This window comes from Mastomys coucha, unplaced genomic scaffold (genome assembly GCF_008632895.1).
Source record: "Mastomys coucha isolate ucsf_1 unplaced genomic scaffold, UCSF_Mcou_1 pScaffold1, whole genome shotgun sequence".
Classification (NCBI taxonomy): Eukaryota; Metazoa; Chordata; class Mammalia; order Rodentia; family Muridae; genus Mastomys; species Mastomys coucha.
Window position 1 is genome coordinate 84,114,972 of NW_022196891.1, and position 20,009 is coordinate 84,134,980.

A 20,009-nucleotide genomic window follows, 5' to 3' on the forward strand; every position below is an offset into this window, starting at 1 on the left:
AATTACACCAGACTTCTCACCAGAGACTATGAAAGCCAGAAGATCCTGGACTGATGTCATACAGACCCCAAGAGAACACAAATGCCAGCCCAGACTACTATACCCAGCAACACTCTCAATTACTATAGATGGAGAAACCAAAGTATTCCATGACAAAACCAAATTTACACAATATCTTTCTACAAATCCAGCCCTTTAAAGGATAATAAATGGAAAACTCTAACACAAGGAGGGAAACTACATCCTAGAAAAAGCAGGAAAGTAACTTTCAACAAAACCAAAAGATAGATAGATATATGAATAGAATTCCAACTCTAGCAACAAAAACAACAGGAAGCAACAATTACTTTTTCTTAATATCTATTAATATCAATGGACTCTAGTTCCCAATAAAAAGACACTGACTAATAGACTGGATATGTAAACAGGACCCAAAATTTTGTCACATACAAAATTTTTGAAGGAAACCCACTTCAGTGGCAAAGACAGATACTCCCTCAGAGTAAAAGGATGGAAAACAATTTCCCAAGCAAATGGCCCCAAGAAACAAGCTGGAGTATCCATTCTAATATCAAATAAAATTGACTTTCAACCTAAAGTGATCAAAAAAGATAAGGAGGGACACTTCATACTCATCAAAGGTAAAATCTACCAAGATGAACTCTCAATTCTGAACTTCTATGCTCCAAATTAAAGAGCATCTACATTCATAAAAGAAACTTTACTAAAGCTCAAAGCACACATTACACAGCACACAATAAGAGTTGAAAACTTCAACACCTCACTCTCTGCAATGGACAGATCATGGAAACAGAAACTAAACAGAGACATAGTGAAATTAACAGAAGTTATAAAATAAATGGATTTAACAGGTATCTATAGAACATTTGATCCTAAAACAAAAGGATATACCTTCTTCTCAGCACCTCATGGTACCTTCTCCAAATATAAACAGTCACAAATCAGGCCTCAACAGATACAAGAAGATTGAAATAATTCCTTGCATCCTATCAGATCACCATGGGCTAAGGCTGGTCCTCCAAATAACAGCATAAACAGTAGAATGCCCACATACACTTGGAAGCTGAACAACACTCTACTCAATGAAAACCTGGTCAAGGAAGAAATAAAGAAAGAAATTAAAGACTTTTTAGAGTTTAATGAAAATGAAGCCACAACATACCCAATCTTACAATACACAATGAAAGCAGTCCTAAGAGGAAAACTCATAGCTCTGGGTGCCTCCAAAAAGAAACTAGAGAAAGCATACACTAGCAGTTTGACAGCACATCTGAAAGCTCTAGGATAAAAAGAAGCAAATTCACCCAAGAGGAGTAGATAGCAGGAAATAATCAAACTCAGGGCTGAAATCAACCAAGTGGAAACAAAAAGAACTATACAAAGAATCAACCAAACCAGGATCTGGTTCTTTGAGAAGATCAACAAAACAGATAAACCCTTAGCCAGGCTAACTAGAGGGCAGAGACAGTATCCTAATTAACAAGATCAGAAATGAAAAGGGAGACATAACAACAGACACTGAAGAAATCCAAAAAGTCATGAGATCCTACTACAAAAGCCTATACTCAACAAAACTGGAAAACCTGGAGGAAATGGACAGTTTTCTAGACAGATACCAGGTACCAAAGTTAAGTCAAGGTCAGATAAACAATCTAAACAGTCCCATATCCCCTAAGGAAATAGAAACAATTATTAATAGTCTCCCAACAACAACAACAACAACAACAACAAAAACAGGACCGGATGGGTTTAGTGCAGAGTTTTATCAGTCCTTCAAAGAATATTTAATAACAATATTCCTCAAACTATTCCACAAAATAGAAACAGAAGGTTCTCTACCCAATTCATTCTATGAAGCCACAATTACACAAAGACCTAACAAAGGAAGAAAACTTCAGACCAATTTCCATTATGATTATTGATGCAATGATACTCAATAAAATTCTTGCAAACCAAATCCAAGGACACATCAAAATGATCATCCATCATGATCAAATAGACTTCATCCCAGGGATGCAGGGGTAGTTTAATATACCAAATCCATCAGTGTAATCCACTATATAAACAAACTCAAAGAAAAAAAAATCATATGATCATCTCATTAGATGCTGAGAAAGCATCTGACAAAATCCAATACTCCTTCATGATAAAAGTCTTGCAAAGATCAAGAATTCAAGGCTCATACCTAAACATAGTTAATGCAATATACAGCAAACCAATAACCAACATCAAACTAAATGGAGAGAAACTTGAAGCAATCCCACTAAAATCAGGGACTAGACAATTGCCAGAGCAATTAGACAACAAAAGGAGATCAAAGGAATACAAATTAGAAAGGAAGAAGTCAAATTATCTCTATTTGCAGATGATATGATAATATACTTAAATGACCCCAAAATTCCACCAGAGAACTCCTAAACCTAATAAATAACTTCAGCAAAGTAGCTGGTTATAAAATTAACTCAAGCAAGTCAGTGGCCTTCCTCTATGCAAAGGATAAACAGGCAGAGAAAGAAATTAGGGAAACAACACCCTTCACAATAGTCACAAATAATATAAAATACCTTGGAGTGGCTCTAACTAAGCAAGTGAAAAATCTGTATGACAAAAACGTCAAGTCTCTGAAGAAAGAAATAGAAGTTCTCAGAAGATGGAAAGATCTCCAATGCTCATGGATTGGCAGGATTAATATAGTAAAAATGGCCATCTTGCCAAAAACAATCTACAGATTCAATGCCATCCCCATGAAAATTCCAACTCAATTCTTCACAGAGTTGGAAAGCAATTTGCAAATCCATCTGGAATAACCAAAAACCTAGGATGGCTAAAACTATTCTCGACAATAAAAGAACTTCTGGAGGAATCACTATCCCTGACTTCAATCTGTCCTACAGAGCAACTGTGATAAAAACTGCATGGTATTGGTACAATGACAGGCAGGTAGATCAATGGAATATAACTGAAGACCCAGAAATGAAGCCACACACCTATGGTCACTTGATCTTTGACAAAGGAGTTAAAACCACCCAGTGGAAAAAAGACAAAAACTGGTGCTGGATCAAATGGTGGTTAGAATGCCGAAGAATGAAAATCGACCCATTCCTATCTCCTTGTACAAAGCTCAAGTCCAAGTGGATCAAGGACCTCCACATAAAGCCAGATACACTAGAACTAATAGAAAAGAAAATGGGGAAGAGCCTCGAGCACATGGGCAAAAGGGAAAATTTCTGGAACAGAATACCAATAGCTTATGCTCTATGATCAAGAATTGACAAATGGGACCTCATAAAATTGCAAAGCTTCTGTAAGGCAAAAGATACTGTCAATAAGACAAAATGGCAGGCAACAGACTGGGAAAAGACCTTTTTCAATCCAATATCCTATAGAGGGCTAATATCCAATATATACAAAGAACTCAAGAAGTTAGACTCCAGAGAAACAAATAACCCTATTAAAAATGGGGTACAGAGCAAAACAAACAGTTCTCAACTAAGGAATACTGAATGGCTGAGAAGCACCTAAAGAAATGTCCAACATCATTAGTCATCAGAGAAATGCAAATCAAAACAACCCTGAGATTCTACCTCACACCAGTCAGAATGGCTAAGATCAAAAACCCAGGTGACAGCAGATGCTGGAGAGGTTGTGGAGAAAGAGGAACACTTCTCCATTGCTGCTGGGATTGCAAGGTGGTACAACCACTCTTGAACTCAGCTTGGCAGTTCCTCAGGAAATTGGACATAGTACTACTGGAGGACCCAGCTATACCACTCCTGGGCATATACCCAAAAGATGCTCCAACATGTAATAAGGACACATGCTCCACTATGTTCATAGCAGCCTTATTTATAATAGCCAGAAGCTGGAAAAAAACCCAGATGTCCCTCAACAGAGCAATGGATACAGAAAATGTGGTACATTTACACAATGGAGTACTACTCAGCTATTAAAAACAATGAATTCATGAAATTCTTAGGGAAATGGAAGGATCTAGAGAATATCATCCTGAGTGAGGTAACCCAATCACAAAAGAGCACACATGGTATGCACTCTCTGTTAAGTGGTTATTAGCCCAGAAGTTTGGAATACAGGAAGAACAACCCACAAACCACAAGGAACTCAAGAAGAAGGAAGACCAAATGGTGGACAGTGCATTCCTTCTTAAAAGGGGGAACCAAATACCCATGGAAGGAGTTGCAGAGACAAACTATGGAGCAGAAACTGAAAGAAGGACAATCCAGAGAATGCCCTACCTGGGAATCCTTCCCATATACAATCACCAAGCCCAGACACTATTGTGGATGCCAGCAAGTGCTGGATGACAGGAGCCTGATATAGTTGTCTCCTCAGAGGCTCTGTCAAGTGCCCAACTAATGCAGAAGTAGAGGCTCACAGCCATCCATTGGACTGAGCACAGAGTCCCCAATGAAGGAGCTAGAGAAAGGACCCAAGGAGCTGAAGGGTTTACAGCCCCTTAGGACGAACAACAATATGAACTAACTAGTACCCTCAGAGCTCCCAGGGACTAAACCACCCACCAAAGAGTACACATGGTGGTACTCATAGCTGCAGCTGCATATGTAGCAGAGGTTGGCCTAGTCGGTCATCAATGGGAAGAGAGGCCCTTGGTCCTGTGAAGCTCTATGCCCCAGTGTAAGGGAATGCTAAAGCCAGGAAGCAAGATAGGGTGGGGTAGTGAGCAGGGGGATGGGGGAGGGAATAGGGTATTTTTCTTTGTTGGTTTTTTTTTGGGGGGGGGGAGGGGAAACTGGGAAAGGAGATATCATTTGAAATGTAAATAAAATAAAATAAAGAAAAAGAAAAATTTTAAAAAAGAAAGAAAAGAATGTGTGTAAATTAAACTGAAGACAGATGGCTATTCTACACTTATACCAACTTTTCACTCTCATAAGGACAAGTTAGGAGGTAGTCAAGCAGGTTCCTTAGAAATAATGACAAGAGAGAGATAGCACTTTGATTTGTATAAGTAGACTACTGAGTCTGTAGAGACAGACATGTATTGAATACAAAGACTGGAGCCCAGAGGCACACACATTTTCAAGGGTTTTCTGGAGGAACAGAACTTATAGAATGAACATATATATAGACATATAGATAAATATAAAGAGGATTTATTAAAATGGATTGCTAACAGTCCAGCTAATTCAACAATGGCTGTCTACCAACAGAAGGTTCAAGAATCCAGTAGTTGTTCAGTCTACAAGGCTGACTATCTCAGAGTGTCTTCAGTTTGCACCAGGATCCCAGAGATCTAATGCCAGTGAGAACAAGGCTGACTATCCCAGAGTGTCTTCAGTCTGTGCCAGGATCCAGAGATCTAATGCCAGTGAGATCAAGACTGACTATCCCAGAGTGTCTTCAGTCTGTGCCAGGATCCCAGAGATCTAATGCCAGTGAGATCAAGGCTGACTATCCCAGAGTGTCTTCAGTCTGTGCCAGGACCCAGAGAGCCAATGCCAATGAGAGCACAGAAAGCAGGCAAGGAGCCAAAGCTTTCTTCTTATCCAGGCTCCACGAGAAGACTCAAATTAAAGGTGTCTCTTCCCACCTCAAAAGATCTGCACTAAAAGTAGGTCTTCCTGCTTCAAGCGGCTTAATTAAGAAAAACGCCCTCCCAGGTGTATCAGCAGCCTCTTTGGTTTTGGTCAATTCTAGTTGTAGCCAGGTTGACAACTCAGAACAGCCATCACCGCATGCAACACTTGTCATGGATTATCTGTCTTGTATCCCTCTTAAGAACTCTCATGTAGTAAATAATGACACAGTAGAGCTTCACGCTTGCTGTTTCCTTGCGGTACCTTTCCTGTAGGAATCTAGGTTTGCTTTAGTTCTGGAAAACACCATGAGCTTAACAGGGCAAGGCGATGAGGTCTGAGGACACAGAGCCGGTACTTTTCAGCTAATGTGTTCTGAAGGGAACCAAGTTCTGTCTATAGCATTTAAAGCACAAACGCAACTAGACTGTCAACCCCTATGAGGTCATAACACATAGTGACAAGGATGAAATTCATTTCTAAAACATATCGGGAAGATGGGTCAAATTGGAAAGTGTCGTTCCTCTGAAACAGAAGTCACAGTTACAGTGCAGAGGCTGATCCACTTTAGCAGAGATGGCTTTCTTGAAATGTATTTTATGTTGGCATGACATTAAGCACGAGACCCCAGAGCTGTCACTGACGGCTGAAATGCTGCTAAGCCAGAGCTTCGTCCAACGTGGCAGCTGTGCTCGGCAGGGGGGTTTACTTCATGAACTACCAAAGGCTTCAGAGGTGAACCTTCAAGTCCCCTGGTCTGAGTGAGCAGCTCAGCAGCTCCAGGCCCTTCCTCACTGTGAGCAGGTGAGTCCACAGGGGCAGCCGGAGCAGCACAAGGAATTCTATCAGGAAGAGTGTAGGACAAAAGACAGACTATATGTGTTATGAGTAGACATAGCTAACCATGTGCAGCCCCCTTGTCATCTTTTGGGCATACTATTAGAGATCTCACTGCCTTTGAGATTTGGCAGCGAGCACAAACATGAACATTTCTTTTATAAATCTTGTTTATATTGGGCATAGATTGGAGACTTCCTCAGTCATGCCCTCAGAACGATAAAGTCTATTAGAACTTGCAGATGAGATTGCTTCCACCCTTTGGATATTATTTATGTGCATTAAATGTCAGAGCTAAGATGACTGATGATTTCTGAATTCATTTAACAAAACAATATATATTATTTCAGAACCCCCACAGAGATCAGTAAACAGAGCTTCAGGTTCAGGCTGGCATAGTTTCAAAATTTATCTTTCCAAAAATCGTATTTTCAAGAAAATACACTTACACTGTTTCTAGGCTTTAAGCAACATAAATGAGTTTCTCCAAAAGATGAGGACAACTAGAAGTGATTTTCTGAAGGTACCACACCGTGATGGAAAGATCCAGGAAGGGGAAGCTGGAGAGATAGCTCAGTGGTAAGAGCACTTGCCGAGATCCTCTCTCTCTCTTCAATTCAATTCAATTCAAGCTCAATTTCCAGCAGCCATACTGTAACTCAGAACTACCTGTAACTCCAGTGTGAGGGTTCCAGTGTCTCCTAGGCTCTATGAACACCAGTCACCCAATGTGGCACACACACACACCTGCCCACAAAACATCAATGTGTATAAGATAAAAATAAATCTTCAAGATGTAGGAAAAAATACACGGTAGATGTAAACTGTTCTTCACTCCTGGCATAGCACACGTCAGTGTCATCCATGGCCCTGGGTTGGTAAGACGCAGAGAAACATGGAGAGGCTTGCTAACCTTCATTCTTCTAATAGCAAACACACTCTTTCAAAATCACATGGAGATGGGATAAAAATAATGAAGACATTAACTGAATGCAATGGCCTTCTCGTTATCATAAGAAACCCCAGGGCAGGCTTGGTGTTTGAGAAGCAGTTAAACTCACTAGTAAAGGATGTGTCTGAGGAGGACTGAGAGGGCTTATCCTGTGCTTGCTTTTGAGACAGTGTTGTTATGCAGCTCAGCCTGGCCATCCTGGAGCTCACTCTGTGGATGAGACTGGTGCCAACCTACACAAGGTCCTCTTGTCTCTACTCCACTGAGTACTCCACACAGGGCTAGGAGAGGCCTTCTGAAGGAAGGAATGGAGAGAAACCCCTCGTGTGTGGTGTGGAGAGGACTCTTGGGCTGGAGGAATTGAGCAGAGAGGTGTCAGGGAGGACGTTCTGTGTTGGATGTGTCTAAGGAAAGACAGGAGAGTAAGAGAAGACCTGTGCCCTGCTCTCTAATGCTCACTTGAGGCAGGATACAAGGCAGAAGTAGGGAAAGTGAGACAGTGCACAGACGGACAGCAGTGGGGCTCCACACGCTAATGCCTTAAAAAGTGCCATCTAAAGGAAAGGCCATCCAGAGACTGTCCCACCTGGGGATCCATCCCATATACAGTCACCAAATCCCTACACTATTGTGGATGCAAAGAAGTGCGTGCTGAAAGGAGCCTGATACAGCTGTCTCCTGAGAGGCCCTGACAAAGCCTGGATGCTCGCAGCCAACCATTGGACTGAGGGCAGGATCCCCAATAGAGGAGTTAGAGAAAGAACTGAAGGAGCTGAAAGGGTTTTCAGCCCCATAGGAAGCACAACAATATCAACCAACCAGTCCCCCCCAGAGCTCCCAGGGACTAAGCCACCAACCAAGGAGTACACATGGCTCCAGCTGCATATGTAACAGAGGACGGCCTCATCAGGCATCAATGGGAGGAGAGGTCCTTGGTCCTATGAAGGCTTGATAGATGTACCAGTGTAGGGGACTCTAGGGTGGGGAGATGGGAGTAGGTGGGTGGGTGGGTGGGTGAACACCCTCATAGAAGCAGGCAGAGGGAAGATGGGATAGGGGGTTTGCAGGAGGGAGGAAACCAGGAAAGGGGCTAACATTTGAAATGAAAATAAAGAAAATACCCACCCACCTCCCAAAAAAGAGGTGCCATCCACATTCTCTTTTCAGGATCCATTTGTGCTTCAGAGCCTGCAATCATCATCAAGGGAACACGTTCTCCAGCTCAGGCATGATGTAAGAGGAAGGTTAGTCTCACTGAATAACCCAATGGTTGCGAGGTAGCCTTTCACAAATAGCTCGCTGAGTACATTTAATAAGAAAGTAATGTCAACACCTGTAATGTCTTTAACACTAACATTATAAAACTTTAAAAAGATAAAATTAAAAGGTAAATATAATTTTAAAACGCAGACAATTGGTTAAGTCATATGAATCTAGCATGACATAATTTATTCATGGCCAAATGTTTTTCATTTTAAAAACAAAATGAAAGTATTTTACTTCAATGTTCTTCACAGCTGTGGGTCTCTTTCTACTTGCAATATCTTCTCTGTTCCTATCACTCCTGAGTGACTTCTCTGGGTTAGTGGTCAGTCTCCACACTGTAGTGACTTCTGTCTCGTTAGTTAGTCTCCACACCATCATTAAATCAGGTCTCGCTAAGAGACCAGTGACCTGCAGCAGGCATGTTCTGCACTCATCTGACGTGACTCATTGGCATCTTCTGACATGGCACATCACGCCACAGTTTCTCACCTTGACTTCTTTAATAACACCGTTCCCTTGATTTTTCTCACATGTTAACACATCTCCTTTAAGGGGCTCCCTACTTCCAGTGGCCACAAATATTGGCATTCCTTAAAATGTCTCCTATCTTCCCTCTCTCCTTAACCTTTATTAGTTTATGATTTTTATGAAGTAATTTGCTCAGTTTTGCAGCTCTGGTTAAGACTGTCTGTACAAGAACTCAGTGTTCAGCCATCTCTGTGACATCTCCAATGGGTTGAGTCAAAGTCATCACAGACACGAACAGGACAGACACTGATGATCTACTCTCTCTGCTGGTCCCCAAGCTGGGTTCCTCCTTCTCTCCCAGTGACTACCTTTGCCCTTAATCAGGCTTCCTTTCATGGAAAAGGACAGGAGATTAGCAAATTTTAGCATAATAATTACTTTTACTCTTAGTATATCTTTCTTCCTTCCTTCCTTCCTTCCTTCCTTCCTTCCTTTCTTTCTTTTCTTTCTTCTTTCTTTCTTTCTTTCTTTCTTTCTTTCTTTCTTTCTTTCTCTTCTTCCTTCTTTTTTCTCCTTTGGAGACAGGGCTTCTCTGTGTAGCCCTGCCTTTCCTGGAACTCAGACTAGACTTGAATTCACAGAGATCTGCCTGCCTCTGCCTGCTGAGTGTTGGGATTAAAGGCTTGCACTACCACAACCAGTTTCTAATTGGTCCCTTCTCCTTTTATTTTGACCTCTATAAAAGTAATTATCAACACTTCTGAAAATATAAATCTCATCTTTTCAATGTTGCTTGAAAACCTTGCAAATCGCCCAGTATAAAAACCAAAGTCTAATTTTATACTAGAGTTCATCTATAGGTTTAACAATAAGATTCCTGAATCCAATATATTTACTCTCTGTCTGCCTGTCTGTCTGGTCTCTCTCTCTCCTCTCTCTCTCTCTCTCTCTCTCTCTCTCTCTCTCTCTCTCTCTCTCTGTGTGTGTGTGTGTGTGTGTGTGTGTGTGTGTGTGTGTATGGTCTCTCTTTCCTCCTCCTCCTTCTCTCTCTCTCCTCCTCCTCCTTCCTCTCTCTCTCTCTCTCTTTTTCTCTCAACGGGGTCTCTTACTGAACCTGGGGCTTCCCAGTTGGGCTAGATGGACTTCTCAGCAAGCCACACAGTTCCTTTAGCCTCTACCTCGCTGACACTGGGATTATGGGTACACACCATTGTACCTTGTTTCTATGTGGGAGGTCAGGTCCTCATGTTTGCATGGCAAGCACTCTATCAATGAACCCTCTCTCAGTACCCAATACACACACATTTACACACTCATCTCCAACCCTAAGGGCCTCCTTTCAGTTCCTTGAAATGTAAAGGCATATGTTCTCTGAGAGTTGAAAGTGCATGTTCTCTGTAATCCCAGAGCTCTGTAGAGACCTTCTACTCTCTTATCTGATCACTTGCTAAACACACACACACACACACACACACACACACACACACAAAATCAGACATACACAAACTAAACACACAACACACTAAACACACAGACAGACAGACAGACAGGGGGAAGGTATGGAGGGAGGAGGAGACAGAATAATCTTGTTTTGCTAATACTCCTTCATGTTTTACCAGCAGCACCACTGTCTTGGGCACACCCTCCCTTCCCCTGCCAACCCTGATTCCTTGCTCTACAGTCCTGCAGACCTATGGCTTTCCCATTACGGTATTTTGAGCAATGATGAATGTCCATTATTCCTCATAAACCGTCTGCTCAGTGGGAGCAGAGGCTCTCTTCGCTTTTGCTCAAGGTTACATCCTTGACTCCTAGCCTGAGTCAGATCCATACAATGTGCTCAATAAAGATTCGTCAAGTCACTGTGCAAACTTGCCATTAACATGATTTTCAAGGATTTTTAGCTGACCCTAAGGGAAAAATATCCCAATCCTAATAGAAAGCTAAATCCAAATGTCTCTATGCATCAATCCCTCCATTCAGCTAATCACAAGGAGCAGAAGGGAAAGTAGACACAACACATTCCCCCTCACACTAGGAGGATTAGAAAACACATTTAATGTGACCCACAACTAAAGAAATAAAATGTTCTAATAGAGTCAAGTACCCCACTGATGCACCCCTTGGTGTGTGCAAAGTAGGGGGAAGACTGCTTAAAAAGCTACTTAAGAGGGGAGTGCCACAGAAGATGCAGACAAGCACCTCCAGAGAGAGCAGACAAAACTGTGAAGGCACACTAAGTGTCATGGCTGCCCAAGTCAAACAGGAAGGGACAGAACTAGATCTCCCTTTGGTCATCAAATGAAGAAGGAACTAAAGTGGGGGTGGGGCTTTGTAGAAGCCAAAGATAGCAGCTCCTCCTCCATGCCAGCACCACGCCATGAACAGACAGTCCACCAGGAAGACAAAACCGCGAAGCCTTGTCCTAGGACCCTTGCCCAGAGAATGGACACCAAAACTAGCAACCTTATTAAAGCTCACATCATGCTGAAAACATCATGAAACAACGGCACTGCAAAATAAATCAAATTTTGTCAAACAACAATTAGCTATTTTAACACACAATATTTAGAAATCACATGCTTAGAGGATCTAAAAAACAAAACACAAGAAGTTGTGTTTTTATTTTACCCAGAAAAAAAATTGAGGGCAAAGATAGTTCCATAATCAGATATGAAGGGTACAATATATGTGGCCAAAATTAAATTTATTTCAGTGACAATTTAATAGATCTCATTAAAGAAAGCAGGAAAAAACAATTAAGACAGGAAGATAAGATGAAGAAGTAAATAGAAAAAGTCAGAGAGAAAACGTTAAAGTGGTTCAAATGGAAGACTTGGGTGGGAGTGATGGCTCAGCTCTTAAGGAAAGGCACCTGGTGCTCTCACAGAGGACCAGGAGTCAGTTTCTAGAACTCATGTTTGACAATTCATAAACATCCATAATTCCAGCTCCAGGGAATCTGACTCCCTCTTCTGACTTCTCTAGGTTGCTTCTCTCTCTGCTCATATACACTGTGAATACACACATACACAAACACTTATGTGTACAGGTGTGCATGCGTGTGTGCGTTCACATACACACACAAATAATAGTCCATATAAGAGGCGTGTGTGTGTGTGTGTGTGTGTGTGTGTGTGCGTGCGTGTGCGTGCGCGGGCATGCACCTGCTTCACATTGTCTTTACTTGTCTGTCTGTTGGTGGGCATATAAGCTGGCTCCATAGCGTATGTGCTATGAGCGTCAATGCAACAAGCACAGGTCACAAGCATTTCTGTGGTTTGCTGACCTAGCTTACTTCAAGAGTGGTACAGACATTTAATGCTAGCTCTACATTTGGGGGGGGGGGTTGTTTTGTTTAGGTTTTGCTTTTAAGAAATCTTCATGCTGCTTTAGAGTCTCACGAAAACCTGATCCTTCAACAAGTTAAATAACCAGCATCTCACAGAAAAAAGTTAAGAGATGCCCACACTTCTGAGGACATACATAGGCATAGGGGCCATTCCATGAGCTCTCTGCCTCTTTTCCAACATCACCACACACACACACACACACACACACACACACACACACACACACACACACACAAGCCAACCAGAGCCTTTAAAATGTAGAAGATTTGCGGTTAGGTGTTCAGTCACAGAGCAGGGCAGAGGTAGACACCCTATGAGCCTATTAGATGATGAGTTTAACTCTTGTTATTTTAGCTTAACAAAATGCAGTAAAGACTGGACACGTCAATGGTTTGTAGACTTTAAAACTCCAAAGGGAATTTTTTTTTTAGAGCTCACTGATCACGTCACACTGAAACCTCAGATAGAAAATGTTATGGGTAAAAGCTACGAAACTTCAAGGTGTCAATCAGACTCTGCCCTCCATGGGGCAGAACATCTGGGTGTGTGTTTCACATGGGTGGTGTACATTCTACAGGTCTCAGGAACAAATGTTCAGCACCATCTCTCCAAGACCCCACAGTTACCGATAAGAGGATGCAGACATTGTCCAGTTTGGGACAGTGGGTTGTGTACAAAGTGTCTATTCAAGTGGATGACCACGCTTCTTTGCAAAATCACACTCCAGTGTATCTGTTCATCGCTCAGACCAAGCACATTAGGATGAGATTCGAAGTGAACATGTGGGCTAGTGACCACAAGCTAGTACAAGGGGAACAAACAAAGGTTTTCAGAAATTCTGGATATATATGATTGCACATGCTATTCTTATTTACATCTAAAAAGTCAAATCATAAACTCTGAAATTTCATAAAGAGAACCACAAACTGATCCAAAAGAAAACAGTGATTGAGAGGTAGAGCAAGCTCAAACATACGCACGCCTGTCTCACACACACACACTGCTCTGTGGTAGACTATTATCTTTACACAAGGAAATGTTTGGTCCTGCTGCTTCATTTTCTTAAATGCAGAACAGAGAAACAAATCTCTACAGAAATGCCAGGATTTATATAAAAATATCATTATATACTTGTCCTGAAACGTACGCAAGCTTGGGGAGACTTCAAAAGGGTGGTCAGGGTCCAACCTCTGAGCTGGAGTTATGGAAAGGAAAGGGGAGAGGGGACAGAGAGGAGGGAGGGAGGGGAGGAGAGAAGGTAAGAGAAAGAGAGAAGAAATACATATATATATATATATATATATATATATATATATGTGTGTGTGTGTGTGTGTGTGTGTGTGTGTGTGTATGTATGTATGTATCACCATATATATGGTTATTTAAGACCAGCTCATGAGCAAGATATTCTCTTTCAATTACACCTAATTATTTCACTGTTTCCATTTCCTAATGACATGAAACCGCACCAAACAAACAACTGTGAAGGGCCATTGTTCAGCAAGTGTTTAATCATTGATCAGCATGCACAGAAAGATTCTGAAATTCTACAACGCTGGCCTATAGAAAGGCATATTTTATCCCAATCGGTGCGTGCGAGCACAACTGTCCCAGCCGAGGAGCACTGGACACCGCGCAGCTCGACTGTGACGACCCGCACACAGCACTTGCACCTCAATTATGATCATCGCAATCACGGTCGTTAAGCTGAATGTTCATTATCATCAGGATGCTGGTGGAAGCAGATTCAATCTCTGGGTGCAGTGCGCAAGCACTCACAGTCCCACCCAAGTTCCTACAGAAGGCGATGTGGCACATTAAGTCTGTGATGTGTTCCCTATCCTACTGCATTCCCAAAGCGTAGATGAGGAAGGTCAGCTTTATGTTCTGTGCAATATGCTTAGTTCTCTAAATTAATTCTTTGGAGTGCTGGATATTTCTGTGCTTTGTAATGTATGCAATCATGGCGGGGCGGGGCAAGCGCATGCGCAGATGAAGCAGAGGGAGGTCTGCTGCCATAATTCAGCTGTAACCAGAACCAGGCAGATGAGACAGGAGCTAGCAACACAAACCTTGGAACATGGAAGCTTATTCCAATTCAGATAGAGGACAGAGATGCTCACTTCTTTTTCAGTAAACATGAACACGGATATTTTGACAAACAAAAGATGTTTTGAGCGTGCGGAACTCTTGACTGTCAGACGCGGAGCTCCCCACACAGATGACATGAACACCAACTGACCAGGAGTTCCTTAGCTCACATGTATTCCGAGATCAGCACTATGGAGAATTATAATACTTAAAAGTGCTTACCTCCTCTCCAAAATCTGATCACTTAAAACACGAGTTAAAACTCGGTGGCTTAATTTTGTTCACAAGTAGACTGAAGAAATACAGATAATTTGCATGACTTATAAATTATTTCATTATTTTCACTTTTTAAGCAATATGGTTGGGGGAATGGCTCAGCGGGTAAAGCACTTGTCAAGTAATCATGAGGACAGGAGTCTGGCCTGGCATGCTTGGCAACCACCTATCGCCCGGTGCCAACAGACACTCCCTGGGGAAAGCTGGTTAGTTGGACTGGCCAGAACCAACACACGCCTGGTTCAGTAAGAGACTCAGCTTCAGAGGACAGAGCAGACAGCAAAGAAAGGAAGACGCCTAATATCAGCTTTGGATGCCCACACACATGTAAAACTGCCTCCATATATGCAAGCATGCTACATACAAAAACACATGCAAAAGAAAAAAATATTTATTATTACCGGCTCCAGGTTTTTAGGGAAAAACAGTATTATGTTCCTTCATTCACTGAATTTGTGAGTTTTTGTATAAAGTTAATGGAGAATTAAGAAAAAAAGGAAGTAATTACATTGTTTGTTTGAATATGAAATGAGTTTATATGAAATGAATAGGAAATGAATTTATATGAATTGGAAAAGTACTAAATGTACACGTGATTTTCTGCCCCTGGTGTCCTATAACCCAGCTAGCTGACTAGACACTTGAGACCTGGAGCTTCTCTGTTTAAAGAAGGCAGGAGAGGAAGTCAGTTGTCCATGCAGAGCATCATAATGATGAGGTGGGTACTTAGCTAAAACCAGCCTACTGTATTACTAAAGCCACTTTTGCTTGCTTTCGCAATGCTGCAAACTGAATCCCAGGCTTCTCACATACTAAGTAAGAGCCTCAACGCAGCACAGCCTCAGCCATCAATGTACACTTAAACGCATGCAAATACTCCAACCTCCCTACAGATGACTATTTTGATATTTGCCATTTTATTCTTCTGCATTTTGAACCTAACAACTCTAGTCTTCCAAGATTATCTTTAACCCTCTCATAATAAGCTATGGTCTCTAATTCTCAAGATTAAGAAGTCATATTTTCTAAAAAGAAATTAACTGCTGTGCGTATTGGCACACACATGGAATTCCTACAGCCTGGAAGTAGATGCAGGGGGATCACTGCAAGTTTGAGATCAGACTGATCTACATGGTGAGTTCCAGGTTAATCACATAGATACACTGCTTAAAAAGCATACAGCCTACTCTTAAATTTATTCTTACCCAAGTTATTTAATATCAAGTCAAAATATAAGATATTTAAAATAACTCCAAGATTTAACAATTAGTTAAACAACTAATTCATGACAGAGATTACGTTCGGCCTCCTAGAAGATTACTCTGTTTAGTTAGTACAGTCATTTGAAGAGTAAAGACGGGACTGGGGGGGGGGGGGGGGGATAAGGGAGAGAGGAAGGAAGGAGGCTAAGCAGGGGGGAAGGGAGGTGATGTCCATTTGACTTTCTTACAGTCTGCACAGGGCTAGGAGGCAGTGTTTTATTAACATTTACTGAATCTCTAGTCTTTCTTCACTTAATTCTCAAGAATAAAAGATTGTCTCTAATGAGACTTCTAAAATAATAAAATAAGTTATCCTCCCTCAAGTAAGTATTCATTCAAATGTTTTTCTGTTCCTATGAGGTTGTTTAACTGAGATGGACACAGAAGTGCATGATGTTTCAGACTCCACTAAGGGAGTCAGCGGCAGAGCTCTGAAGGGAAGAGCGGCTCGACTCTAGGAAATGAACACTGCACAAGGGCCTTTCCTACTGTGACAGAGACAAATGTGTGAGCAGTCACTTAGGCTCTCAGGGAACAAGTGCTGGATGGATTCAACCAAATGGCGCAAAGGCACCATTGTGAAAAGTTACATTGACTAGAAAATGACATCTATAAACACAACAGGAAATGAAGGAGTTAAAGCCCCTATCTAGTTTGTGTTCAGAAGGGTTGCATATTGTGGAAATGACAAGAAAATGGTTTATCGTGGAATTTTATAAAATGACACAATTAAACCACACCTCAGTCTGCCAATCGGTTCCTAGGGAAAATGACTTACTTCAGTGTAGAGATCTTAGACCTGGAATTAGTAGTGTTGGAGAACCTTCAAACAGAATGGCTTAATAGTGACAGTTTAGCAGTGAAGGTACCTCATGGATAGAGGGGAGGGCTCATCAAGCCTACAAGCTAATTTCCACTCCTAGAACTTAGACTAGTGAGAGAAGAGTGTCCTGAAAGCTGTCCTCTGGCATCCATGTGTGTGTCATGCATGTGCACGCCCTCATGTAACTAATAACAAACAATAAGAAATCAAAATGTTAAATAGGAGAGGTACCTGTTCCATGCTCAAATTATTTACTCCCTCTCCCTCAGAATCCCATATTCACATTACAGATGAAGATGGGCTGAGGTGAGGAAACACATCTTACAGGGAGACACGACAGAGCAGAGACAACACAGGTTTCCGAGAGATGGCAAGGAGCATGGATGTGGTCAGCCCTTTAGCTCAAGACTAGTCTAGAGCTGGGGTTAGAGAAGCGAAGGCACTGACCTTGAACTAAATGTGAGGAAAGCAGACAGGGTAGAGGCAGGCTGTGGGCTTCCTGTACTTTACAAGACTGGGCAATCGCTCTTCAAGAGAATGGAAGAATGACCCTGAAAGGCAACTCAGGAGCCACTATTGCTGCTGCTGCTCCTGTAGACAGGACAGAGAGGTTTCCTACAGTATTAGAAGGGTAGGATGACTGCTCCCAATGTCCAAATGCCCATGGCACCCCTAGCAGAGAGCCACAGAGCAGAGCCTTTGAAGTGGGACTTTAGCCCATCTCCACCTCCAAGTCCTTGGGCCCACTAGTCTATTCTCTACTATGATGTTGACTTTCTAACTCACATGTAGTAGGTAGAACCTATCTTTTTGTACATGACCTTTGTCATTGGGCTTAATGTCTTCCAGGTTCATCCTTGTCATGAATAACAGCATGTCTTTGCTTTTTATGGCACAATAATATTGTACTATGTGTACACTCCACTTCCTTATGCATGTGTCCTGGCTATTGTGAATGACATTGCAGTGAACATGGTGTCCACTTACCTCTTTGACATACAATTTCACTCCTTTTGGACTTAGGCTCAAATGTCTGATTATTGGGTCAAACTCTAGCACAAACACCATTTTAACTTACACTTTCATAAATGGTGCAAGGGTTTCATTTGCTCACAACTTGGCCAACATTTTTCTTCTGTTTTTTGTTTTTTTGTTTTTTTGTTTTTTTGTTTTTTTGTTTTTGTTTTTTTTGTTTTTGCTTTTGTTTTGGTAATTGTTATTCTATCGGGTATGAGATGATATGTCATGGCTTTGATTTGAATTTTAGTGATAATTTTAGGGAGGTTAAATATCTGTCCATCCAGCTGCTCACACATTTTGGATATTGACCCTTATTACAATGTGTGGTTCCAAGTATCTTCCACATCCACTGCTGCCTCTCTCTCTGCTGGTCAGTGGCGTTTTTCTCTCTACTGGTCAGTGGTTCTGATATCCAAGCGCTTTAGCTTGACATGGCCTCATCCATTGCTTCTGCTACTGATGTTTCTAGGGGCGTATCCAGAGAGCGTGGTCAAGCCCACTATCAAAGGTTTTTCTCTGTTTCCTCTAATCGTTTCAAGATTTATGTTAAAATGTCGAATGTGTTTTGAGTTTATGTCTTCGTATGGTGAGAAGTGAAGATCCAGTCTCCGTTTTCTGCATCAGAGTGTCCATCTTCCCAGCACTGTCTGCTGAGCCAGCTGTGCTTGTGTATTTGGCATCACTGTTGAGCATCCACTCGGCATACACATGCGGACATAGTTTCGCACCTTCTCTCCTATGCCATCAGTCAGTGTGTGCCTCTGGATGCCCGGACCACATGTGCTGTTTTGATTACTATAGCAATGACTATCTTTTGAAGTCAGCTAATGTGACACTTCCAACTTTGTTAATTTTGTTCACTTGAACAAAACAGGGGAACTCGTTATGGCAGCAAGGACAAAGATACACCTTATAGATGGATGCCTCTAAAACCTACCTGTTCTACACGTATACCAATATGCACAGCGCATGTGTATATGTGCTAAAGTCACAGTTTTATGCCAATCACACATCTCCTTCCCTGCACACATAGGTACGTATGCACAGAGATCAAGAGCAGGCAACAGCTGGCCTCCATGGTCCATTGTCCATTCTACACTAGGTCTTCACATTCAAACTCCAACCTGATCATCTGACAAAGTCAGTGATCCTCATTATTGATTACAGGGTTTATCACCATAAGACATACATTAAGAACACAGTAATGCAAAGAACTAAAGCAAATCTCTCATGGACACAGGTCAAATATGTTCATAACTATGACGGTCACAGCTGTACTGAGAACAATCGAATCTACTATTGTCAGTATCCATCTTCAGCCTTTTACAAGTGGTGGTAGGTCCTAATGCTGTCATTGCTGTCTGCCTTAACCATTTAAAGGAGCACCGCCTTAGCCATTTGAAGGAGCACCCACCTTAGCCATTTGAAGGAGCACCCACCTTAGCCATTTGAAGGAGCACCCTTTCTACCACACCATGGACCCACCTTGACAGAGATCCACTTCTTAGGGTCTTGACTGCGAAAGTGCTTCTGTCCATAAGAGTCAGAATTATACACGCTCGACGAGTGTATCATTGGAATGTACTTCTCCTTTTTATGGTAGGAAGAAAATGGCAAAAACCTGAAAAGACAGTAGGGCAACATTCACAATTAGATGTCCAGAAACAGCTGCTGCAAAGAAAACAAGGGGTTGGGAGCCGAGCTCTTGCCTCTGCTTCGACCCTGGCTGCTGTGACCAGCGCTGGCTTCTGGGACCCTTCCCTTCCTATTTGTTTAGTGATGAAGACATTCAAAGTCTTCTAATGGGATTTTTGTGAGTTTTAAGTATATAATGAGGCTGAGTATCCAATCAACAATTTGAAGGTGCCAGGTTTTTCAAAATTTATATTATAAACAAAATGGCATTGTAAAATTGTATAAATCTCAAAAGTACAGAAAGCAAAACAAACATTACAGCAGTACAGGTAGTTCTTATTGAAATCAGTTTCTGAAATCAAAGCTCACGTCACACCCCAAGGGATGGCATATTTGGTCAAGTGTGAATGACAGTGCTTTGGAGCCAGCCCAGCCCTGCTCAGCTCTGCC

The 20,009-nt window shown here is 41.8% G+C and overlaps 1 protein-coding gene across 4 annotated transcripts in view; it reads right to left on the minus strand.

Annotated features, from left to right (window-relative positions):
• Spata17 (spermatogenesis associated 17) overlaps positions 1 to 20,009 on the minus strand; it is a 229,704-nt gene that overhangs the window by 65,855 nt on the left and 143,840 nt on the right. For all 4 annotated transcript variants that reach the window (XM_031338137.1, XM_031338127.1, XM_031338146.1 and 1 more), the window contains one exon: positions 19,410 to 19,545. In XM_031338137.1, the coding sequence (XP_031193997.1) occupies positions 19,410 to 19,545 (136 nt within the window). The remainder of the gene's footprint in view (positions 1 to 19,409; positions 19,546 to 20,009) is intronic.